Source organism: Lytechinus variegatus, chromosome 17 (assembly GCF_018143015.1).
Source record: "Lytechinus variegatus isolate NC3 chromosome 17, Lvar_3.0, whole genome shotgun sequence".
In the NCBI taxonomy this organism is placed as follows: Eukaryota; Metazoa; Echinodermata; class Echinoidea; order Temnopleuroida; family Toxopneustidae; genus Lytechinus; species Lytechinus variegatus.
The window spans coordinates 5,924,555-5,951,652 of NC_054756.1; the positions used below are offsets into that span (position 1 = coordinate 5,924,555).

General features: G+C 39.2%; 1 protein-coding gene across 1 annotated transcript in view; it reads right to left on the bottom strand.

The window, feature by feature from the left end:
* Nucleotides 1-787: 787 nt before the first annotated feature.
* Nucleotides 788-27,098, bottom strand: part of LOC121430732 (probable protein phosphatase 2C 21) — a 32,668-nt gene continuing 6,357 nt past the window's right edge. Inside the window, exons 2-9 of the mRNA XM_041628106.1 lie at nt 12,670-12,739; nt 10,189-10,380; nt 9,103-9,630; nt 8,290-8,546; nt 4,580-4,814; nt 3,540-3,669; nt 2,090-2,192; nt 788-1,256 (exon numbers count right to left, since the gene is read on the bottom strand). Of these exons, the coding sequence (XP_041484040.1) occupies nt 1,071-1,256; nt 2,090-2,192; nt 3,540-3,669; nt 4,580-4,814; nt 8,290-8,546; nt 9,103-9,630; nt 10,189-10,380; nt 12,670-12,739 (1,701 nt within the window). The 3' untranslated portion in view covers nt 788-1,070. The remainder of the gene's footprint in view (nt 1,257-2,089; nt 2,193-3,539; nt 3,670-4,579; nt 4,815-8,289; nt 8,547-9,102; nt 9,631-10,188; nt 10,381-12,669; nt 12,740-27,098) is intronic.

Sequence of the window (27,098 nt, forward strand, 5' to 3'; positions counted from 1 at the left end):
ATCATTGAAATAGGAATCAAAGTTTTTTAAGCGAATTTGTGTCTATCTGGAGATATTCCATGTGTGATTGCTAGCATTTGTGCTGCAGGGACCAGGGCCCCTTAACACAAGGATTAGAGATTAATCTCTAATTTCAAAGAACAATTCTGATTCGTTGCCTGTCAGTCCCCTCAGCAAAATGCGCATCCAACAATGGTCTCGATAGGCCATTTCATTTAGCTATTAAATGAGAATGAAACCTTTGGAACAAGTAGGCTTGTGTAAAAACAGAAAAATCAAAGAAACAGATCAACGAAAGTTTGAGAAAAATCGGACAAATAATAAGAAAGTTATGAGCATTTGAATATTGCGATCACTAATGCTATGGAAGTCCTCAAATTGGCAATGCGACAAAGATGTGTGATGTCACTTGTGAACAACTCTCCCAATTACTTTAGTATACATTTTACTTAAATTGCCTCTTGTATCACATCAATTACGATATCATGTGTTCTTTCTAAAGGAGGGCATGTAATACAGATTTTAAAAGAATACATCATGGATAGAGAGTATGTATCACCATAAGAAAAAGCAAAAAGAGACATTTTGAGGGTATTTTATAGTCCATCAAAGGGAAAGTTGTTCACATGTGACATCACATATCATTGTCGCATTGCCAATTGGAGGATCTCCATAGCATTAGTGATTGCAATGCTCATAACTTTCTCATTGTTAATCCGATTTTTCTCAAACTTTCTTTGTTCTTATTCTTTGATTTTTCTGTTTTGATACAAGCCTACTTATTCAAAAGGTTTCATTTCCCTTTAATTGCTAACCTTTGTGTTCCGTGGCCCAAGGGACACAAGAGTATGAAGACACAGGAGATGGAATGAAAACTCACCTAGTAATGAGTTTACAAATAACAAATTGAAACACATATTCTTTTTATTCAACATCGGATTTCCCCAAAAAATTCACTGATTTTTGGTCGTCCATCGTATTTCTGCTTTTGATTCAAACTAACTCATCTTACTGGGCTGGCTTCCGCTTATCAGGGCGAAGACACGCTTGCATAGGCCAAAGGTCAAATGTCAATGTCTCGGCTTCTTGCTATCTGTATCTGTAGGTTTGTCCTCGGCCGATTTTCTCTTGCCGCCGACTGTAGCACCTGAGAGGGAGTCTGCGTTGTTGCTGTGGAATTGTACAATGACGCAGGTCATGTTGTCGCACCCTGTGCCGTCACCGGATGTGTCGGGTGCTAGGCAGAAGTCGAAGAGCTATGGACAGAATGAAAGGATAAAAAAGGGACAAAACTGGTGACTGAAGGTGTTCATGTGATAAAATGGGCACGGTGTTGATAATAAAAGGGATGGTCCGGGCTGACAATATTTATATCTCAATAAATAGGGTGAAATTCACCCAGCAAAATGCTGAAAATTTCATCAAAATCGGAAAACAAATAACAAAGTTATTGAATTTTTAGAGTTTATCAATATTTTGTGAAAACAGTTACATGCAAATCGCCATGAATATTCATTAGGTGGCCTGATGATCCCCACACATTCCCACTTTCCTTTTTCTTATGTTATTACATGAAATCATAAATGCATCATTTTTTCATACTTGTGTAAATGATGTGTCTTCATTATGATGAAATAAGTTGTGGCAATAAATGCACTTAATCGGTTTTCAATGCAATTGTTTAAGTTCTTGGTAGAAAACTTTTGAGTAAACCTAATTTCATGTAATAAAATACAAAAGGACAAGGGGGGTACATGTATGACATCATCAGCCAACCTAATGAATATTCATAAAGACATGCCTAGAACTGTTTCACCAGAATAATGCAAATATTTAAAATTCAATCATTTCTTTTTTGTTATCCGATTCTGATCAAATATTCAGCATTTTGCTCTGTAAATTTTGCCATATCTATAGATATCTCCAGCCTGGACCATCCCTTTAATAATACCAATAATTTCATCTCACATTTACTCATGGTAGCTACTTCAGCTTTATCACCTGGGCTCTGTCTTTCAAAGAGATACGAATGCCCCTGTATGAATAAAACAAAATCAATAAATAAAATAAATAAGAACAAGGAACTCACCTCTTCACAGATCTTGGAAAGTTTATTAGTTTGGTCCGTCTCTACCGAGTTCTCTAGTCTACTCCTAACAAAGTCAATCACCTCTTGACTTGTCATGGCATTCCTGGAATAATAATGATTCAAAATAAAACAAAAGAGTTGAGTCAACTTTTTTCAAAGACAAAAGAAACTTGCTTCTGGCAGAATGAGAAGTACTCTGTTCGTCTTCATTGGGTATAATTGGGTAACGCGACATTTGCTCCTACAAAAACAATTGCTCCTCCGCTAACTTCTCGGAACATAATAGGTGAAGGTCATTTATGTGGGGTAAATTGCCAATTCGTCCGTTCATCACATGGTCTGCCTTCATTTAGTCTAATGCCATTCCGTCGATCTACATTTCGTCCAACAACCATTTGGTCCAATAATTTTGTCTTATCACCAGTTTAACTATGACCATTGTGGATCATAATCAGTTGGTCTAATATACATTTTATGTTCATTCATTTGCCAATTAACACTTAATCCAATAAGACCAAATGGTATATGGACTAAATGGCTATTGGACCATCTGGGGGCCGTTGGATAAAACTTTTTACCTGAGAAAACTCTGGTAAAAACTGAAAACCAAAGGTTAGTCTGATTTCTGCCATTGACATTAACACAGGGCAAAAACTCTGGTAAAAACAACCTGAGTTTTCTCAGGTAAAAAGTTTTATGCAACGGGCCCCTGGTTATTAGACAAAAGGGTGAGTGGACGAAATGGTAATTAGACCATGTGGACATAGTGGATAAACTGATGGTACACCAAATGAAACCTTTTTAACGGGGAGGGGTAGAATCATGCAAGGATTAGGATTCAGTTGAAATAATTTCTTATATTTTAGGGGCTATTTTTTCCACATTTGGGGGCTATTTATTTCATTTCAAGGATTCCTTTTTGTACAACAGGTAATTATGCTGTATAGGTATTTCTCATTATTCGGCTGTAAGGAGAATATCAATTTTCTTACAACTTTCTTGAATATTATTTGAGGCAGATCTTGGGACCAATTTAGAAAAGATGGTCCCTCGAAACATTCAATTTGGGGAATTAAAGGGGGACAATTTTGGATGTAAAGGCCTGCTCCCACTGGACAACGGACACAAAAAGTATTCATAATAGATACAGCGGACTAGCACAATTTAGGGGTGGCTACATCTGTTTTCATCCGCTCCAGAAAATGGACAAAATGGGCGAACAGTGAAATCACAGTGGACTAATGATAGATGGATATAGAGCGTATGAAACATGAATGTAAAGAGTACACAATGGATACATAACGTTTTCCAACGGATGGCAAGATTTGTTCCCGTTTTACATCCTCTCTGCGTCCATAAGTGCAGTGGGACCAAGCCTTAACAAGGGCAAATCACCCGTTGCCTTCATGCATTTCCTACACTGTCGGCCAGATGTGAAGAGTGTACATACCAGATGCCATCGCATGCTACAACCATGAAGTCATCTTGGTCTGTAAGTGTGACAGTCTGGATGTCCGGGAAGGCACTTATCATCTGTTCTTCTGGAGGTAGTGAGGTTGTCAGTTTGTAACAGTGATCACCTGATATAAAGAATGAAATGGCGTCAATGACGTTGGATTGGTAACTCTAAAATGACCGGACAACTTGTTGGAAATATGACAAATAGATGGCCATTTCATAGATGCAAAGGTGTGAAATGTGAAACTTCAGCAACTTTTAGGGAAGGTTTAGGGATAGGGTTAGGGTTTTACCACCCCATCGGTTATGCCTAAATGTCTGTGAAGTAATAGCGTTTTAAACATTTTCAAAACAAACTTAATGACTCAAGCCTACTATGCGTCATGTCTAGCAATCGAGTCTTTCCACTCTCCATGTGGTGGAAAAAGTGCATACATTGGCCTGAATTCACAAAGGTGGTTTTGAAAACCCACGGTTGAGTCCATGGTTTATGCAGATTTCCTGTATAACTTACGCTTATTTTACTGCGTATAATTAAAAAAATGTCCAATGCTCATTTGCGCTTTAGTAGCAGTGCGCCAAATTGATGCCTGTCGCCGTGGTTATCCATGTGATTTTATTCATGAGTCCACTGTTTTGAATTAATGGGTCTACTCTTCGAACATTGGACTCATGAATAAAATGGCGTATCTAACCATGGTAACAGGAGTCAATTTGGCGCACTGTGACAAAAGCGCGCATCAGCATTGGACATTTTTTTTATACACGTACCCGATACGCGCTAAATTAACTGTAATTTATTCAGGAAAATCTGCATAAACCATGGATTCATCCATGGGTTTTCAAAGCCACCTTAGTGAATTCGGGCCATTGTGTGCGGGCATGCCAGGATCTGATGACTGGGGTAATTATAATTCCACTGCAAGGTGCTTACAAACAAAGTATTGTAACTTTTACTATTTTTGTTGCGAAAGCGACCAAGTCTCAAATTTTACACAATCACATTGTTTATTTTTTGTCACTCTCACTCACCGAAAGCTCTGGAGAGGTTGAGTCCCCCGTTGACTCTTCCATCGGGAGTGACTTTCCCGCCGGCCTTCTCTATTCTCCTCAGCTCGATATCATCCTCGGGTTTGTGATCGTACGACATATCGAGGGCTTTCCCGTCCCGCGATAGGACGCAACGTGAATCCCCTATGTTAGCCACGGTGAGTGTCTTTCCTCTGAGAAGCGCAACGACTGCTGTGGATCCGCTGTCACTGCCAGGCTACCAATTGAGAAATAAAAGCAGGCATGAGACAGAAATATTAAACATACATAAAATAAACATTGCTGCTCGAGAAGGAACATAGAGAGTGAACTCCAAGTGGGTGGGTGGAAAGTTTTACAATTTGAGGTACTGAAATTCACAATGTTTTAATTGTATCTTATAACATTTTGAGGGTTTTATAAAAAAATAATTTAAAATATAATTGCAAAAGTAAACATAATGGAAATATGTCTCATAACAAGGTTCTATGAAGCGTATTTGCATTATGAATGTATGTATTTTCATCACAAAATGATGGTTTCTTTTTTGTATTTTGCTACTGTCTGGCCCCTCTCTCAATCTCTCTTTCCCCTTTCTTTTTCATTTAATAACATGCTTGTCTCTTTCCACATAATGTACATCATTCCATTTCGTCAAGTATATCTTAATATTGAGCTTTCTTACGTAATGTGAATTATGTGATAACTCTTATGCATTGTACCTGTTCAAACAATATCATGTATTATCACCCCGCCTATTGCCAGTGAAGGGGAGTTTGTCCAATCACTGGTAGAGGACCTGGGTTTATTGTACATGTACCTTCTCTATTTAATTATGAAATAAAGATGATTTATATATAATAGAGCAACTCTACAGGAACTACTCCCCTTTCTGGTTATTTAAAAATTTATGACATTTGTCCATCAACCCAAATCACAAATGGTAGAAATGCTTGAATGTTCTAAAACTATGTTTGATTTTCAAATGATTTACAGATTTTACTCGGTCTTAATCAACAGTGCATGCAGCTGAGCGAGCGAGGTGTTTTGGTTGTCGCATCCATACACCATGATGATGGCAATGGACATTATTGTATGGATAAAAAATTGCATGAAGTCATTCTAAAATGGGCTGAATGATCGATACTGAACAAATCGAATAACAAGGATTTATCCGGGGGTCCGTTGCAGAAAGAGTTGCGTTTAAACGCAAGTAAAAAAAAATCAATCGCAAGTCCCAAACGCACGATGTTGATTGGTTGAAAATAAAGTTGCGCATGATTTTTAGAGTTGCGTTCAATTGCAACTCTTTCTGCAACGTGCCCCAGGTGTCCTAAAAACAAATATTAATCAGTATCAATGGTGTAATATGGAAATCTAGATTCAAAGAAAATGTTACTATCATCCCTCAGAATATCTTAAGCTTACAAGGGTTAACAAGTGGAATGCCTCTGGCCGTCTCACCTGCATCACGCGGTTCAATATAGCAGCAGTGCTGACTTTGAATACTACTCTAACTCGCACAAGATGTTCAGTGATACATGGTTACTCTTATGTCCACTTTTTATGAACTAGACCAATAAACTTACAGAGATATGATGGTTATTCAACAAAAAACCCCAACATGGCCAAAGTTCATTGACCTTACATGACCTTTGACCTTGATCATGTGACCTGAAACTCGAACAGGATGTTCAGTGATACTTGATTACTCTTATGTACAAGTTTCATGAATCAGATCCATAAACTTTCAAAGTTATGATGGTAATTCAACAGATACACCCAATTCGGCCAAAGTTCATTGACCTTTGACCTTGGTCATGTGACCTGAAACACGCACAGGATGTTCAGTGATACTTGATTACTCTAATGTCCAAGTTTAATGAACTAGACCAATAAACTTTCATAGTTATGATGGTAATTCAACAGATACCCCCGATTCGGCCAAAGTTCATTGACCCTAAATGACCTTTGACCTTAATCATGAGACCTGAAACTTGCACAAAATTTTCAGTGATGCTTGATTACTATTATGTCCAAGTTTCATGAATCAGATCCATAAACTTTCAAAGTTATGATGGGAATTCAACAGATATCCCCAATTCGGCCAAAGTTCATTGACCCTAAATGACCTTTGACCTTGGTCATGTGACGTGAAACTCATGCAGGATGTTCAGTGATACTTGATTAACCTTATGTCCAAGTTTCATGAACTAGGTCCATATAATCGCTAGAGGGTATTCATTTGTCTCGCAATCTACTATGGTCAACAAGGAAATTCGTGATCACTCTCGCAAAGTGTTCACTGGCTTTCTAGGAAATTCGTGATCACTCTCGCAAAAAGTGTTCACTAGCTTACAAGTTCACGAGCTTTCGAGTGCCGCTGCAACTCTTTATCAAGTGACACGGATTGTCCGATATCGTACTCTATTTATACTAACCTCCAAGACCGTACACACAAACGCGAGAACAATAGGTGGGCACTGATCTGTTGTGTGATTGGTCAGGAGTTATGCAAATAAGCTGGGGGTATATGCAAATACGCCGTGGGTCGGCAATATGCAAATGAGACCAAAATTGGCGGGCTCGCTAGTTTCCCGTGGGCGGGGGTTGACTGGCTGAGCGGTCCCTCGATCGGGGCCAGGAACGATCGGGTCGGCGTGCACTGCCAGGTAAGGGGGTATTGTGCTGTCGGATGGCTCGCATCCAGAAATCGGGGATGTCGATCCCGCTGTCTCTGTTGAAATTGTTAGGACAAAGACGTATACTAATAACCTCCTTAATCCTGCGTGTATACCAATGTCTTTCTTTGGCAATGCAATGTACATCCTCCCAATCTGGGTGGTGTTGCTTCTCCCAAGCATGTTCTGCCACCGCGGATGTGTCGGTTCGCTGTAACCGAACATCGCGCTTGTGTTCAGAAATGCATTCAACTATCGGTCGGGCTGTCTCTCCGATGTAAGACCTGTCACATCCCTGACAAGGAATGTTGTATACTACGCCATCACGTCTGTGATCAGGGATAGGGTCTTTGGGGCGTACAAGCTGTTTGCGTAAGGTGGTGTCCGAGCGGAAAACCGTTCGGATACCGTGACCTTCTAATCGGCGTTTAAGTTGTTGTGAAAGGCCATCTATGTATGGCAAGACTGTACAAGTCTTGAAAACCTTCTGATCCCTTGGTGGTTGTTTTTTCTTGAAAGTATTCTAGAAAGCCAGTGAACACTTTTTGCGAGAGTGATCACAAATTTCCTTGTTGACCATAGTAGATTGCGAGACAAATGAATACCCTCTAGCGATTATTTCAATCCGCAATAATGAAGCTATTTAGTATTAGGTCCATATATTTTCTCAATTATGATGACATTTCAAAAACTTAACCTCAGGTTAAGATTTCGATGTTGATTCCTCCAACATGGTCTAAGTTCATTGACCCTAAATGACCTTTGACCTTGGTCATGTGACATGCAACTTTAATAGGATGTTCAGTAATTCTTGATTAACCTTATGGCCAAGTTTTATTAACTAGGTCCATATACTTTCTAAGTTATGACGTCATTTCAACAACTTAACCTCAGGTTAAGATTTGATGTTGACGCCGGTGCTGTCGCCGCCGTCAGAAAAGCGGCGCCTATAGTCTCACTTTGCTTCGCAGGTGAGACAAAGGAAAATGAAGAAACAAAATTCTTTCTTTCTTGTACTGTATTTTTACAAACCTCTTCTTTTCCAGCCGGCAATGCCATTCTGTAGTCCTCCTCTTCATCTTCCTCATCTCCTTCCTCCTCCCCCTCCACATCAAAATCCCCTTCCTCTTCTTCCTCGTCGTCATCCTCCTCATCGTCCTCCTCTTCATCCTCATCATCTCCTGATCGGTAGTCCTCGTCTTCTTCGTCGCTGTCATCGTCGTCGTCTAGATATGGTGGGACAACCAGCTTAGGCTTACTGTCGGTACTTGATCCTGAGCTGCTTGATCCTACACAGAAATAAAGATAATGGAAACTATTTATATCAAAGGCAACAGTTGATTTAGAAAGAGATTCATTGTATTTCAGATACTTTATTAAGTAAATACAGGATAATGAAAATATGATGAACTTCAGGATGATGAATTCTTGCAATGTACCAGTATTTCATTTTATTTTATTTATCCTTTATGCACAAAAAGGCAAAGAAACCATAAGCACAGTATGTGCCAAAAATTTCATAGGTTTTTTCAATATATTGTTGCTTCCGATATAATAATAACATGCTATAAAATGCAGGAGTTTAATAATAATAATATGGGGTATTTATATTGCGCACATATCCACCTTGTTAGGTGCTCAAGGCGCTCCTATATTACGCGGCTAAGCTAGGCGTTCATAGCGCACACATAAAATTTAACAGAAAATTCAAGAAACAAGGCAGCCCAAGCTTCTAATGTTACTACATTAGTACCCTGGTGTTATTATTAGGGTTAAACTAAATCTGAAGACCACATTTTCAGATAAACTTGGGCTCAAATTGAGGCTACTGACGGCAGAACTTACCCGATTCTTTGGTATCACTTTGCTGTACATCGCCATTATGGCTCCCTGAGTTTCCAGATGATCCTGCTTCCTCTTCCTTAACTTCTGTTTTCAATGACCCATTCTCCGATGACCCTTCTCCTTCACCAATCTCCGCTGACCCTTTCTTTTCATCGCCCCCCTCACCCATATCATCATCATCATCACTGTCCGTTCCGTTCTCCCCCTCCCTTCTCCTATCCCCACCGGGGCCGTTGACACTATCCACAGTCTCATCGTCCCCTTTTCCTTTTGAAACCACATCCCCCTCCTCGTCAAATGGAACAGTCTTGTTAGGCACAGGCCCGTCCCCGTCTTGGATCGATCCATTCACGGCTGTGAGGGGGAACCTGGGTTGTTTCTTCTGGATCATGGGGGAGAGGAGGTCGCTGGCGTGTGCCTGCTTGATCTTCGCTCTTTTGCTCTTGGAGGGCTGTGAACAGTAGCGAGCGACGAGTTGTTCCAATGGTAGTTCCGCCTCTTCCAAGAGTGCCTCTGTTTCTCCGTCCTCTGCAACAATTCGAATTGGAATGAAAATATCAGAATTAACTACCTGACTTCTGAGGAATGTTTCATGAAATAGTGATTTTCACTGATAAATTTGCTCTTCAGAATGAAAGTACATGTAAATGAAGTTTGTGAAGATATGATAGATGCAATCAACTTTGGCACCAGGTGGGTGTTTCATAAAGCTGTTCGTATGATACGAATGACTTTACACACGACTGGTGATCCTTTCTTGTGCTATGTGATATCCCTATGTAATTCAGTTATGACCTAAGAACATGTTCCAGTTGTGCATAAGTCGTTCGTAACTTTACGAACAGCTTTATTAAACACCAACCCGGCATGGTTGATCTTCACAAATTTTATTTAAAAGCCGGGGTAATGATAACATTACACAAATAGCCTTGCAATAGAAAATATCTATATACATGTAGATAGCGCTATATACATATAAATGCCTATCATTATTATAATAGTTTGCTATTTTTCATGGTTGAATAAATTGCATCGATTAATGAAATATTTTTCAGGAGACTTTGATGGTTTTAAGAGCAATCAAACCTTCTTTTTCTTCCCCTTCTTCCATTCCTGCGATCCTTCTGAGTTTCTCAATGATGGCCTTCTGTTTTAAAGATGCGTCGAAGGTCATGAAAGCCTCCTCCAACGCGGCGTTGATGTCCCCATCTTTGAACGACTTTAGATTCGTCAGCAGCTTGGGAAACTGTTGAGCTGTGTAAACTGCAACCTCCGCACCTGCAGAGAGAAGATAGGAACATGCATTTTCATTTTCTTTGCCAAACCACCTTCATGAAATATTTCTTCTAATGGCCATGTACTGTATGTTGAAAAATGTTAAAGGGGAAGTTCACCCTGACAAAAAGTTTATTGTAAAAATAGCAGAAAAAATAATAAAAAATATTGCCAAAGGTTTGAGAAAAATTTATCAAATAATAAAAAAGTTATTACAATTTCAATTATTTGATTTGTGACGTCATATGCGAGCAGCATTCCTACATAGCGAATGGTTAAAAATCAACGCAATGTCATTTTCTCAGAAAATTGAAAATGGTTTTCACTGTAACTTTTGTATATCAATAGACAAATCGTTTCACACCCGATCATGAAAAGAAAACAAAATTAAGTCATCAGGAACCATACAAAATTTGAAATTCATACATTTTATATTACATAACACATGGGGCAGCTGCTCGTTTATGACGTCACAAATCCAAAATTTTGAACTCTAATAACTTTCTTACTCTTTAACGGATTTTCCTCAAACCTTCACCAATATTTTTTACTATTTTTTCTGCTATTTTTACAACAAAGTTTTCTTCAGGGTGAACTTCCCCTTTAAATCTATCATCATTTCAGATATGACAATATAACTGAAAATTTATTCAATTATTTCGTTGTGGATAGCAACAATAAACATTCCATACAGTACCAGTCACAATTCTTTGACTCACGTCTCCACGTTATAGTGTGCGCGGACGGGTCAACCCGGATGTCGTGTATCTCAAATTACGTTTCACTCAGCTAGTCAAGGACAATAGTCCACGGAAGAACGAGTACCGTTCGATCGATCACGAGAAGGGAATCGCCTTGTTTGGTTGGCGGTATCAAACGTAACGTTCATACATGCTCTTCACGTTTTGTGCGTGCTGCGACATTAGTTCGGGCTTTGCATTCCGCGCGGAAGGGGGATCGCCCAGAAGTTACGAGTTTGGGATCGCCTCGTTCATGGCATGCACTGTAATTCCAGATCGCGGACCGGAGATCCCGCAGGCCCCGGGCGTACGTCTTGACATGTCACAAGCACAAAAATTCACGTTGGTGCATGAGGCATGGCTCAAATACCGTACCGGTACTTATCACCATAGGAGGCGGAAGCGGGGGGGGACAGGTCCCCACCTAAATTTGAGGAGGGGGGAAGGTTCCCCCCTAAATTTTGAGTTGATAACCATTTTTTTTTTTGCTTGTCAATTTTTTTACACATGTGTGTCCATCACAAAATTTCAGGTGGACCCCCCATACATTTTTTTGGCTTCCGCCGCCAGTGCTTATCACTTGTTTTTCACGCCCAAAAATTTGACAAGGAAAAAAAAAGGGCTTCAACCATTATATAGGATTTTGTACCAAAAAAAATTGACAACCCCCCCATAATATAGGAGGATTTTGTACCAAAAAAAAGGTCTCCAAGCTCGTCGGGGGAGGGGGGGGGGGCAGGGATACATCACTTGCATGGGTTGTGTATTGTTGCCAACAATACAAAGTGTACTCTACCCCAATGGGGGGAAGAAAATTGAACTTTTTCATAAACTACATATGGCAAGTCCATATTTTTCCCCCAGTTTTCCTCAAATTGCATATTGTCGACTGATATTCAGTAAATATGAGCATAAAATTTATGTCAGGAATGGCATGCCATAAATGATTTTGAGAAATGCCATTCCTGACAAGAATTCATTGTATATCACTGACAGGTACATGTTCAGTGCGTCTCACAAAAAAAGAAACCCGTTTTTAAATCATTTTCAGATCATTCATGCATGGCAGGTAAACAAACAAATGCTGAGGCCTATCATAAACGATTTGTGCAAAAACTGACATAATTATCAGAATCGACTCACATTTCAGGGATCAGTAAAGGAAACTGAGCAAAGAATACAAAAGAAATGCCAATTAGTCAATTGTCAGATAACCTTGGTTATCATATCACGAACCTATCTTGTCCAATATTTCTGCACAACCTGAGTTCGATATTAAAATTTCAAACTCATCTTGCTCAATAACGTGTGAAGTTATCATCACATATTAGGTATCAAAATGTAGAGGAATGATTGAATTGTATGATGGTGCAAATGAAATATCAAAATCAATTTGCCTTCGAAAAAAAAAGATATGGGAATCCTGGTTTCCTTTTTTTTTCTGGGGCGCACTGTATTTCATACTTTACCATACTTTTCCCTGTAATTTCTCCAAAGCCTTCGCGCTTTGAATCAAAACCTTTTTATAATAGAGAACATGTAATTTATATACCTCCATGGCCATCATAGACTGCAAACAGAGATGTGTCATCTGTGAGTTGGGTGATACAGTTATGGGCATCCTATTGTGAGGAAAAGGGGGAGAGATAAAGAGAGATCATATTTATCATGAATAGAGTACCGTTATGAACTCATGACAGTCCTGATAATATAGTATTACATGTGTAGAGATATAAATGAGATAAAGATCATACAGACTATACATTATCACAAACTTTTGGGTGAATGTATTATATTGGTACATGTACAGGAACATGTAATTGCTCTTGCTGAGACGTGTGAAAGAGGCTTACAACCATAGGCCCCCCCCCCCAAAAAAAACATACTTGGTTGTGCTGGAAGAATCCAATAATACAATACTGGGCGTTAAAGTACTACCTCTTGTAGGAAAGAAGAAAGTGACGGTGCTAGACTCTCCTTCAACTGATGTTCAGGGGAGAGTGAGGTATAAGGCCATGGGCCACCTACATGCATTACTTTTAAAGATAAATTTCAGTATTGGTAACGATCTCAAAATGACTTTTTACAGAATCTAATATAATGAACACCCAAGTGTCTGTTTGTATGAATAAAAAATATGTGCCAAAGGATTCTGGAAGAAATTGTGTAATTGCTGAGAAATAAGCATAATGAGCGCGGATTCGGTCACTTCCGTCGGGTCTTTATTCCAGCAATAATAATGCACAGTCCCACGTGTACCTATCTGTGTTGGTGATCTTCAGTGTGAACATTTTTCAGCTTAGATTTCAAGATTTCACAAAGTTCAGTTTATGTAACGGTACCAGATCTAGATTCTTGATGATATACTGACGATTAAGCCTGGTTTTACAGACTTTCTCAAGAAATCAGTGTTTACTGCAACTACTGGCATTTCTCTTTAAGCTCACTGCTCAAGAATGGTAGGGTCAAATGGATTACTGTTTTTGTAGTATTAGAGACAGTTCCTTAGCACAGATTTTGAGCATAGAGAACGTCTCACAGCCCAGCAGTCCACACGGGCAGGAGCACAAAACTAGCAGCACGTCAAAATAACAATTTTGAGAGTAGCATTGCCACTTTAGAGGGGCGAGTACAGTACCTACCTGTTAATGTGTACTAACTTTTATTCTTAGTTTACTTGTGTAAGACAGTACTTTGTGCAAGCCCGAACTGTGGTAAATTTCCAAATTTCTCCCCTTTTTTGTGTGTGTGTCTGACTGGATGCCTATTAACTCAACATGTCCAATGGGGCAAATAAATGAGGCCACCTGGATATCAAACTATAAAGTTACATCTGTTAAAACTTTAAAATGCAGTGTAGACATCACCACCCTTGATAGGTCCACTACCAATAAAACTCATAGATACACAATGATGAAACTGTCCAGTAGAAAACACAATCCGAGATTCTTTTTTCCCAGCATATTGTACAATGTATATGATTAATAAATTGATCCTAAAATGGGGGTGTTTGGTAAATAAATAAATGCTAATGATTGTTTCTAGTACGGTAAATGTTTAGTGATTGTATCAAACCAACTGAACCATTTTTACTTTTAATACAGCAAGAAAAACAGGTTTTAATCAGGCGGCCGCATTTGCCAGATTTAGATGGGGCTAATTAGGCCACTTGACAGAAATATTTATGGCTCATTAAGATAATGTCGGTCTACTCTAGATCTGGTATTATATCTAATCACTTTTCTATTGCTTTGCATTAAAAGATCTCATTGGAATTATCAAAAAGGTGGCCTTATTTACCCCATTCTCCCCTAACATTTTTCTCTTCTGTTTTACGGAAACATTCATGAAGCCCCAGTAGAAGTAACGAATTGAATTTATTATCAAATAATGAAGGAATTGATTTAATGATTAATTACTTTTCATATTTCTGAAAAAAAAGTAATGAGTTAGATTTATTCAGTTTCCTGGATACGCCTCAACTCCAGTATTTTTCCCCCTTATTTGATTTGCCACTCACAAATTTATCACCACATAAATGATAGAATTGAGGAGATGGGCTGAAAGGAAAAATCAGTGGGTTTTTATCCATTTCTTATTTTCATTTTTTTTGGTAAAACATGCTCTATTGGGAAGAGTTCGTTTTTTGCGGCAGACACCTAAACTTTATATGTTACATATATTGGGCCAGGTAGAAACAGGGCCAGTTTCACTCATCATTGTATTAAAAAAATATATCTTAGACTTTGGCAGGTATGGACCCAGCCGGATTAGACAAAATTGAATAGGTTTGAGTCATAAAATCATGACTATTACTGCAAACAGAAACAAACCCCCCAAAAATAATGGCCTCTGAAAGTGAAATGGCAAGGCTCAACACTACTGATCTCTCCCTTATCTGGATGGGAACAATAACGCTGATTGGCCTATTCCGTGTTGAAGCACCGGAAGTTGGTACCTCCGCACGCCGAGTTCCCCCAAAAAAGCTAAAATCGGAGTAGATTCTGGTTCACGGCAATAGTGTCAATTCTTCATTATACTTACCAGATCAACTCTTTTAACAGCACTTTTCAATGTGAATTTATACCTGATACAAAGTTTAAGATGTCGTCCTGTGCCACGTATAATTGCACTTATCGTGACGACTGTGGAAACAGAGAAAGGGGGATTACTTTTCACAGATAAGTCAAGCTGGTGAACTGCATAGTTGTAGACTTTATGTAGTCCCATGTGCTCAAATACATGTGTGGTAATTCTAAATTACCAGAGCAAGTTTCCAAAACTTTAAAACTCCAGGGGGAGGGGGTTATCGATTGTTGTGATTTCTCTGGAAGCGTGATGAATTTAAACCATGATTCAAATAAATATTCAGTGTATTAATATTCACAAATGTTACCAACTTTTATGAGTTAATCAGTCATGTTTGGACAAAGAATATCACGAGTCACGAAAATACTGACCGTGTAGCCTGTGAAAATCTGCCGTTTCGGAGGAGTTAAAAAATTATTAATTATTTTATTTTTTATTTGTGAAAGGACAATAAAATTTACAAGCTAAAGGTACATGTACGGTAGGACTAGGACTTTAGGGGGCTTATGTAACTTGTGGCATGTGAATTTGTGATATTTCTCTGTCAACAATAGATCGAATTATTTTTTCCAAGAACTCATTTTAAAAAAAAAGTACGTGAAAAGACATTTAGCTATATAGAGAGACTGATTTACGACTTCAGAAATTTCACAGAACTTATTTTGAGATGCCGAATGTCTTCAAAGAAATAAAATGTCTCGGTGGAGCAAAAAAAGGGGGATTATCAACCAGAAATTTAGGGGGGGACGCAAGAAAAATAACCCGACAAGCAAAAAAAAAAAGGTTATAAACCCAAAATTTTAGGGATGCAAAAACAAAAGAAATAATCTGACAAGCATCAAAAAAATGTTATCAACCAGAATTTGAGGGCGGACCACAACGATTTTTGGGGGGTCCACCTGAATTTAGGGGGATGCAGGAAAAAAAATGACAAGCAAAAAGAATAAAAAAAGTTGTCAACATAAATTTTTGGGGGTCTGTCCACCACCTAAAATTTAGGGGGATCGACAGGATCCCCCCCCCCCGCTTCCGCTGCCTATATGAACAAACTGGGTAGAGGATAATTGAAGAGGGCCGGTCGGTCGATGTGACAGAAGGAGAGAGAGAGAGAGAACGGGTCAAATCCACCTCAGAAAAATGTTGATTTGAATCAATAGAGAAAAATCAGACAAGCACAATTCTGAAAATTTCATTAAAATCGGATGTAAAATAAGAAAGTTATGACATTTCAAAGTTTCGCTTATTTTTTTTAAATAGTGATATAAACGAGCCAGTTACATCCAAATGAGAGATGATGTCACTCACTCACTATTTCTTTTGTGTTTTATAGTTTGAATGATACAATATTTCAATTTTTACGAATTTGACGATTAGGACCTCCTTGCCGGAAGCACAAAATGTTAAAATAATGGAATAGCAACCGAGATGTGCATATAACTGTTTTGTGAAATGAAACTTTAAAATGCCATTACTTTCATATTACAACCGATTTTGATGAAATTTTCAGTGCTATGATTGTTGATTTTTTCTCTTTTTATTCAAATCACTGTTGGGGTAAAATTGTTCTTTAAAGGGCGAGTCCACTTCATGGAAACGATTATTTGAATAGAGAGAAAAAACACAATAATGCTCAAAATTTATTCAAAATCAGAAGTAAAATATGAAAGTTATATTTTTAAAGTTTCGGTGTTACGCTTGTTTTTTTTTTGGGGGGTGGGGTGGACTTAAATTAAAGGGGGTTTCAAGCCCAGTGTTAAGCTTGCATAACCTAGAAAGTCCTCGCCATGTCGATCCTATGATGTTATTTGGCAAACCTCCAAAATACCCCTAGACAAGTCAAGGATTTAGTCACTCCATTCTTCCTTAGGTGAGAAAAACACCAACCCCTTAAAAATTATGTTTCCGAAATGTATACTGGGAAAGTACCATGGTTTCAAGAAAATTGCGAATTCTGGCACCTTAAATATATGAAGTTTTGTATGAAAAGCAATGAGAGCTTCAGTGTGCAGACAGCTAGCGTATCGCTCACAATGCACATGCTAATGGAGCGATCGCGTTCCTTTTGGGGGAACTGGTATGGCGGACAATAGAACTCGCGGGCTTCAAACAAAGGACCCTCCCCGCATATCCAGTTAGGGGAGAGATCAGTGCTCAACAGTACATGTAGCTATTTTTCTGGCCTGATACAGTTATAGGTTCACCAAAATCATCAATGTCTTATTCTCGGTGGCCCTAAATTAAAAAAATTACAATAAATCAAAATTGGTGACTTAGATTAGGAGTGGGCTATACATGGGTCAAAAATACTTTTTTTTTTATTTCAATATGGGAACATTTTTTTTCTATTCCTTGTAATGTATCTGAACATGAAAGAACAATATTTTTTTTCTCAGGTCTGAGAAAAGAGTGCCGGGCCAAAATCCAAAATGGCCGCCAAACGCCCCAAAATCACAGTTTGGGCCACTACCACAACTCCTTTACTTTGGTCTTTTTCTATGGTTTTGGTGTCTATTCATACATGTATGTGTTTGAGGGCAGGCAATTTGTTTTCCCCATAATTAGTACTTTTAAACCATTATTTGTAGAGTTAAAAGGTAATTATACCTAAATTTTTTAATTTTTATAGCCTTTTTTCAGCCAAAAAGTAGGTTTTATCGTCCTTGGGTTCTTGGATATTAGATGGTACGAGGTCAACAATAGGAAGCAGCTTCATAGAGCTATATCGCATTTATTCCTCTGCTATGAGTTTCACGGATGTTTGTGAAATATATCTTATTAAATAAAAAAAATGTTAATCATCCATATGTAGGGGCTATACATGTATGTATGTACAGTATACAATGTACTGTACATACTGCACTGCATAAATGCATTGGCCACCATGACAAGGCCTGTATATTAAACTATAGTACATGTACATGTAGAAATGAGCTCTTAGGTTTAGAATTAGATGCCTCAGAAATTGAAGATCATATACATGTTTTGTCCCAGAAACTGAGGACATGTTTTGTCAAAAATGCTAATTCAGGGGGCGGAGAAAGGTAATTAACCCCACATCATGGCATTTACACTGTACAGTGTACATGTAGCTATTCTGGGCCCCGTTGCATAAAAAAATTACCATTATGTTTAAAGGTAAATGCTAGTTTTGGTAACAATATCAAAGTGAGTTCGTACAGAATCCAATGAAATGACCACCTAAGTGTCTGTTTGTATAAATAAAACGCATGTGCCAAAGGATTCTGGAAGAAATAGTGTAATTGCTGAGAAATCAGCAAATAAGAACAGGATTTGGGTAGAGCGTCGGGCCCGACGCTCTAAGCAGTAATTATACACTGTCCCACGTGTGCTTATCTGTGTTGGGGATCTTCGGTGTGAACATTTTTTAGCGTAGATTTCAAGATTCACAAAGTTCAGTTAATGTAACTGTACCAGATCTAGATCCTTGATGATATACTGACAATTAAGCCTTGTTTTACAGACTTTCTCATGAAATCAGTGTTTACTGCAACTACTGGAATTTCTCTTTAACTTAAATTAATGGTAACTTACGTGGATTCCTTGGCTCTGATTGGCTGTTGATCAATGTTACCATGATAGTTACCTGACCCCATTAACATAGGCCAGTTAGACACCACAACCAGGTAAAAAAAAGCCTCCAAATGAAGAAGATATGGCTAGATATGTGATGTACGTATATATTTTTATGTGTAATTTACGTTGCTGGTTTCATCATGTACATCAGCTGACAAGCAATCATATTCACATTTTAATTTTAAACCTTTGGCCTTGTCATATGTTATGATACTTCAATGCTGGTCAATTCCATTGTGACTTATGGGACATTTGATACTTTTTTCCACATAACTGAGGTGCATATCTGAAATAGTAGCTGCACAAACATGGATTTACTTTATTAAACTGTAAGAAGAATACTTAAACTTACTATATACAAAAATGTATGCTTTCAGCTTGGTTGCATAGGGTGCTAGATATTCAGAAATGTCATTGTGACTTATGGGACATCGATGGACCACACAAATTGGGCTCTTTTGTTCAAAGTGCTATATCTATCTCAGTTTTATGACAATGTTTTTAGATTTGGGCTTGGAGATTAACTAGTGATAGGGCTCACAGTGCTTGAATTGGACTTGATTCATTTCATTTGTTTCAGTAGTTGTGTGCAATCGTGTGTGACTTATGGGACAAGTGAATGTGACTGATGGGACCCTATCTCATTTCATGGAATTTACATTTCCTCTCGATGACTTTTTAAGTCAAACTTAATTTCAGCATGAATAAATATTCCCTAATAAGATGACACCTTTAATAATTCATGCCATTGTGTCAGAAATAAATTCAACAAAGGGCAGAAACATCTTTTCATGCACTTCATTTATATAAAGGGAACATTAACCAAAAAAAAAGCTTCCTTGTCATCAAGTTTTAAGAACTGTAATCAAATAAGTACAAAATAATCAATAAACAATTACAATCATACATGTAAATATTTAGCAAACAGATGAAAAATGAACAATTAGAAATAATGTACATACTTTCAATTGTGACTGATGGGACATAATGATAGGACATATTTGTTACAGATGGGACAAATAAATGTTGCTTTTCTCTATCTGTCTCATACAGTATGGTAAGAAAATGACCTTTACAGTGTATTACATGTAAGAAATTAAGACATTAATGCTGCCATGAAGTATATCAATATTCTTGTTAATATACTCTATTTTGTGTCAAATGCTCATATTTTTCATTAGCTGTTGATGTTTATGATAAAACAGATGGATATCAGTGCACAGGCAAATTTTTGACAAAAAATATTAAAATTTTGGCATAAATTTTTTTAAAATTCATTAATTGGACTGTCTAGAAAACGGTTGCAATCGCTTTCTACTATCTAAACTGCACGTACATGTATACTTGTTTAGTAAAAAGTGTATTCATTTACATGGAAGATTTACCATTGTCTGTGCAAAAAATATGAAAATAATTGATTTTCATGAAAAATCCAAGATGGCCGCCAAAAATTGCCAATTTGGAACCCCATGGGACACGATTTGACAAAGGGAACATCAAGATTCATTAACTATACACTTCAGGCAATACAAAAAATGTTGGTTAAAAATATACCATGGGGATGCACCCTATCACAACTTCTTTTTTTGCCAGCTGCTTGGGTTGATATGTCATCTCTTTCATAGAAATTCTGAATGCCTGTAAGGACATCATCATTTATAGAGTACCAAAGTGATGTTAGTTGTCATGGTGTAATGGCAGCCTGGTTCTAAACAAAATAACCTGGGGCCATTTCATAAAGCTGTTGTAAGTAAGGAGCAACTTTTCAGAATGACTAGTGATCCTTTCTTATATGCTAAAACATTGCCAATTTATGATGACATTTACCACAAGGATCATCGGTCGTTCTTAAAGTCGCTCTTAAGTTACGAAAAGCTTTATGAACCAGTGCCCTTTTACGACTATCAGAATGATGGTAACAACCAGGGACAACACACATCACCATTTTTGCAAATACAAATGTGTAAGACGATCATGCAGCTGCGACTAGGTTTAGAACCGGCGATTCCATGTTCATGACATTGTGACACCACCCTTTGGTCCTCGTTAAATGCGCATGTTCCTTTCTATTGGCAGGCGGCAGGAATGATTCTGAGAAAACTTGATTGCAAGCTTCTGAACAATTTTTGGGCATTTACAGGGGCTTGAATAGCTCTGCTCATGGTAGCCTTAAATGCATCTGAGGACTGGTGTTCTTATTTTGACAGGATCCAGAGGGTCGCTCAACTACAAAATTTGTGACTGATGGGACATTGACATAGGTTTTAATAGTTTCCATGGAACTACATGTATATACCAAGTTCACATCATATGTAAAACAGTGGATGCATACTCCAAGGGGACAAGAAAACCAAGAGAATGATCTGGACCTAAAAAATGAATAAAAGCTAGGGTGAAACAAACCCAATTTACCTGCACTCAGCTTTGCATTTTAGCGATCATATTCAGTTTTCTCCTTCTTTCTGGACTGGGCACACAATGCAAACTTTTTTGTTGTTGTTCAATGCACTGCCTATGATATTCAGACTGTTTTTTCTGACAGCATACTGTTCTCCAGCTTTTAAGCATTCTTGTCTCTCTCTTTGCTGTCATGGACAGCTTTAAGGTGGCATGGTTTACGAACTGTATATGTGACTTATGGGACATGTGACTTATGGGACTGAAATGTATGTCCCCCCAGTATAGCTATTTCAAGTCCAATACAGATGCTGCTTGATTTGTTGAAGCAAGCATGTACTATGGTAGATAAAAAAGTCCAATACTTGTCTCCAGGAGTCTATGGCAGCATATGAGGGAAACTTAATGCTCAAAACTGTGACTTATGGGACATCAAACATACACACCTTGAAATGTATTTTGTGCCTCACAGTTTAACTGCAGCGTGTAAAACAATACAGCTAATGCTAAATTATAGCTTGGAGGTCACATGGACAGTGGAATTTTTCATCAGCAGCCTTTGCTTGCCAGGAGCCAGGGATGGGTGAAAGTTGTACATTTTCTATGAAATCTTAGTACCACAATGCAACGGAGTGTACATTGTGTATTTTATGAATGAATGAGGGTATAGTAAATATAAGTGTGTTTTTGTAAACCTTAAACTGTATACTTATAAACAGTATAAACAAAATTGCTCAGAAAAGAAATTTTTGAAAATGGAAAAATGCAACATTTGGCTGGAATTGACCTGCTGACATATCTCGTCCTTTACCAAAAAAGAAATCTGCTATTCTGCTCAACGAATTCATCTACGAAAATGGTCTAGCCAGTCTCCTACAAAAGGCGAGCCAAAAGGGGCTGTATTCCTTCATGTCAGATGACGGTTCACGCACCTCTTTGATTGATGGTTTCTTAGTACCAGCTCACTCTTCTAGCCTCTTCAGCAACCCAGCAATCCTGAAAGAGCATCCACTTAACACATCTGACCATCGGCCAGTTCTTGTGTCACTCTACCCTCCTCACCAATCTGGTATAGTCTTCGCCTCATCATCCTCTGCTCCCACTGCTGAAGGAATTCAACGCATTTCCATATCTTGGCCCTCTGACTCTGCTATCATCCGTGACAAATACACCATCCCTCTTGATTCCTTGTCGTCCAAGATCTTCCTCAATTTAGAGTCTCTGGAGCTTTCCCCCATAGACATTGACTCCATCTTCAACATCCTTCAGAAGAATATGCTTTTTTCTCTCTCTCTTGAACTTCCACACAAAATTAATTCAAAGAAAAGGTCTGGTAAACAAGAATGGTCACATGCTGTGGGCGAAGCATATGCCATCTCCCTCTCTTCCTGGAAAGCATGGAGGAATGCTGGCAAACCTACAGAAAACAACAACTCACTCAAATCCAAGTACCTTACCGCCAAGAAGAACTTCCGCAAATCCCTTAGGCAGTCCTCTGCTAAGGTTAAACTCAACACAAGACTGGAGATAAAAGATGCCCAATCTCGCAACGCTCCGATTTTCTATAAGCTAGTCAACAAGCAAAAATCAAGTAATGCCCAAATCAAAATCTGGCCTACTTAGAGTACGAAAACACACGCTTCACTGGAGAGCAGGCAATCGAAGGATGGCATAGATACTTCTCAATGTTCTCTGCCTGCTCTATCAACCCACCGGAAACCCCTGTAGAAGACCAGGACATTAATCATTCTCCCTCCGCCCCTTCTCATTCCTCTAGTTCCTGTCACTCCGAGGTAGCTTCCTCGCCACACTCCGCCCTCCACTCTGGAACCGCCTCCGCTCCTCAACAAGTTACTCTAACCCTGGAAGATTTATACAATGCGATAGCCTTACTCAGACCAAACAAAACCCCTGGATCGGATAACATAACCTCCAATCATGTCAAGCACTCTGGACCTACTACTCGCAGACTCCTTCTACTTCTCATTCAATCCTGCATCAGAATTGGATACTTCCCCTCCTCCCTGAAAGATGCCCTCATAATCCCCTTGCACAAAGGCAAAGGTAAGCCCATACATGACCCATCTAGTTACCGGTGTATCTCTCTTACCTCCTGCATGTCCAAACTGCTGGAGAACGTTCTGAAGCCCCATATTGAAAAGCCTCTCTCTTCTGTCAATGTCCTGGACAAGCTTCAATTTGGGTTCCAGGCAGGAAAATCATGTACTCTGACTTCCCTCACCCTCCAACTCTCAATCAAACTCAATATATCTGCCATGAACCCTACCTATCTTGCCCTCCTGGATGCAAATAAAGCCTTCTACTCTGTTTCTCATAGTGGCCTCTTCTCAAAACTTCAAGACACACCAGTTCCATCCTCTATACAATCCACTTTGAATGCCCTCTACCAAGGTGCTTCAAGCCGTGTCACCTGGAAAGGCTCTGTCAGTCCCTTCATTCCACTAAACAAGGGTGTCAGACAAGGAGGAATACTCTCTCCAACGTACAATGTATTCATTGATGGCCTCATCAAGACTCTCCGGGACAAGGGACTTGGCTGCACCTTCCAGAATAGATACATGTACGCAGGTGTAATAATCCTTGCTGATGATGTTGCCCTTCTCGCAATTCTCCCACTGAACTTCAGCAAATGCTGAATGCCGCAGATGAATACGCCACTCATTGGGAATACTCCATCAATCCCTCCAAAAGTGCCATCCTCGTCTTCAAGTCAAAGTGCAGCATCCATTCACCCTGCCAATTCTTCATTGATGGTGACAGAATCAGAGAGGTCTCTCATCATCCCCATCTTGGCATCATCAAATCAACCATTCCGTATGACCACACTCAACACATAATCACGAAGGGATACAACACCCTCTTTGCCATCATCGGTAGCAACAGCAGCACACCCTTGCAAAGCTCTGGAAAACCTTCTGCCTACCCCGAATGACTTACGGCTCACAGCTCCTGTGTTTCACTCAATCCTCACTCAACAAACTTGATTCTGCCCAACACTCCCTTTTCAAGAAACTGTTGGGTCTACCCAGATCTGCCCCCAATATCTCTGTATTCCTGTTAACCGACCTACTTCACCTCTCCCGAGAGATTGAACTGAACACTTTTCTTCTGATAGGACAACTCTTCAACATTGATCATAGTAGATTTGAATTTCGCTCATTCCTCCATGCCCTCTCCACCAAGACTCCTACTATCATCTATTGGAATAAGCTGCTGTCCAAGTACAACCTTCCCTCACTCACATCTCTCTTATCTGAAGATTTCTCATACCACTGTTGGAAAACTTTGTGCAGAAGCAGAGTGTATGATGCCCAAATGGAAGAAGCCAGAGTGTGCATTGAGAAATTCTCATCCCTCAGCCTTTGGAGTAACCTCTCAATGCTTCCCAAGATATCGTTACTCTACCCTTCTGGTTCTGGTTCTGGTGGATACTGCGCAAACACTGCCTGGTGGCTGTTATACCGCGCAGTCGGTGTGAACGGGTCTGTTTCCTCAATTATATTTTAAAATGGGCCTTTTTAACTAGCTCCTCTACATTGATTTCATCCAGCTTATTCTTGAAGGTATTTATATTTGAAATGCTGCGCAGATCTGGTGGCAATAGGTTCCACTCCCTGGTTGTTCTTGGGTAGAATGGCTGCTGGTAACAGTTCTTATTAAATGAAGGGGTTTCTAATATATTAGGTCCAATTTGCCGTCGTGTTGGACCAGGCCACTCATGAAGCTTGATATTCGACGGAGTGATATTATGAACCTCTTTGAACATGGCAATCAAGCGGAGCTTGGTACGACGATTTTCAAGGGTTTCCCATTGTAGGTTGGACAGGATGGTTGTAATACTGGATCGTCTGTCATAATTGTTCACCACAAATCGAGCAGCCCGACGCTGAGTAGCCTCGATGCTCCTCTTACTGGTAGCTTGGTATGGGTCCCAGATTGCAGCACAATACTCTAATCGTGGGCGGACAAGCGTTTTGTAGGCCGTGGCTTTAACTGATTGGTTGCATGAATGGAGATTTCTTCTGATGATACCCAGCATTTGGTTTGCTTTAGTTGTAATCTTGTTTATGTGATGAGACCAAGTGAGATCCTTGTGTATTTCAAGGCCAAGATATGAGTGGTGAGTCACTTGTTCTAGCCTTTTCCCCTTCATTGTATATGGAGTGATGATTGGTTTGACTTTGTGGCTAACATGCATGGTGTAGCACTTAGACGGGTTAAATGACATCTGCCATTGAGACTCCCATCGACATAGTGAGTCGATGTCTTCCTGAAGAGCTTGTGTATCTTCTTCTTTTCTTATTTCCTTGTAGATTATGCAATCGTCAGCAAACAACCGGACCTTGGACTTAACCATCATCGGTAGGTCATTTATGTAGATAAGAAACAACAAAGGCCCTAGAACCGTCCCTTGAGGTACTCCGGATGTTACTGGAGATTCCTGAGACTCAGCTCCCTCCAGGAGTACTCGCTGATATCTCTTGGTAAGAAACATGCTTAGCCAGTGAAAAAGGCTGTTGTTAATGTTGTTAATACCATCATGTTCAAGCTTGCGTAACAATCTTCTGTGAGGGACCTTGTCGAAGGCCTTACTGAAATCAAGTATGATGAGATCAGCTTGGCTCCTGTTGTCCAGGATTTTTGCTAGGTCGTCTATCAGGCCTGCGAGTTGTGTTTCGCATGATCTGCCTTGTCGGAATCCATGCTGATGATGGGTGATATATCCAAATGATCCTTGATATGACGGAAGATAATATGTTCCAAGATTTTACATGGAATGGAAGTGAGTGAAACAGGTCTGTAATTCTCGGGGTTTGTACGTTCTCCTTTTTTGTAGATTGGGACGACATTTGCTTTAAGCCAGTCTTCTGGTACAATCCCTGTGTCAACAGATTTCTGGAAGATCTTTTGAAATACCGGAGAAGAACAACTCTTCAGTATTTTGGCTGGGATTTGATCTGGTCCTGTTGCTTTACTTGGTTGCAGATCCTCCAAAAGTTTCTGAACTCCTGTTACTGTTATGGTAAGTTTTGGCAGATCTGGTAATTTAGGGTGGTCTAGATCAGGATATTCATCCAAGTTTTCCTCAGTGAAAACAGAACAAAACTGTTGATTAAGTGCTTGTGCTTTGCCTCTTGCACTTGATACCATTCTACCGTCAGTACAGAGAGAATAGATTCCAAATACCTCTTGTCTGGTGTTCTTCATAAATTTCCAGAAGGGTTTAGTGTTATCACTTTTGAGACTTTCTCCTATGACATTATTTACATAGTGATTATGGGCTTTACTAATGTTCCTATCTATAAGGCGGCGTAGGGACTTAAAGCTTTCCCAATCCTTGCTGCTGCCAGATGTTCTGGCTTTATTGTAGTCTTTGTTTTCGGCGTATATCTCGATGGATGGAACGGTCTACCCATGGTAAGCTGTACCTGGTGGAGCTAAGTTTGGAGGGGACATAGTTGTCTATGGCTGCCTGGAGAGTTGATTGGAAATCAGCCCATAGTTTATTAACATCTGACGATCGGATATATTCCTCACTTAATGATCTATCAAATTCACTTATGATTTCAGATATTTTACCAAATTCTGCCTTCTTGTATAGGAATACTTTCCGCTTGGGAGGTTTGATTAGCTTTGCAGTAAGTTTCATATCAACTTCAACTATATCATGGTCACTAATTCCAGCAATGACCTGCTGGTTTAGTACTAAATCAGGGTGTGACACAAAGCAAAGATCCAAAATGTTAAGTTCTCTCGTAGGCTGGTTGACGATTTGAGTCAAGTTAAAATCAGCAGCAATATCGAGCATTAGTTTACTTACTGTCGTATGACTACCCCCAAGACGTATCGAATTGGTGTTCCAATCTACACTAGGTACAT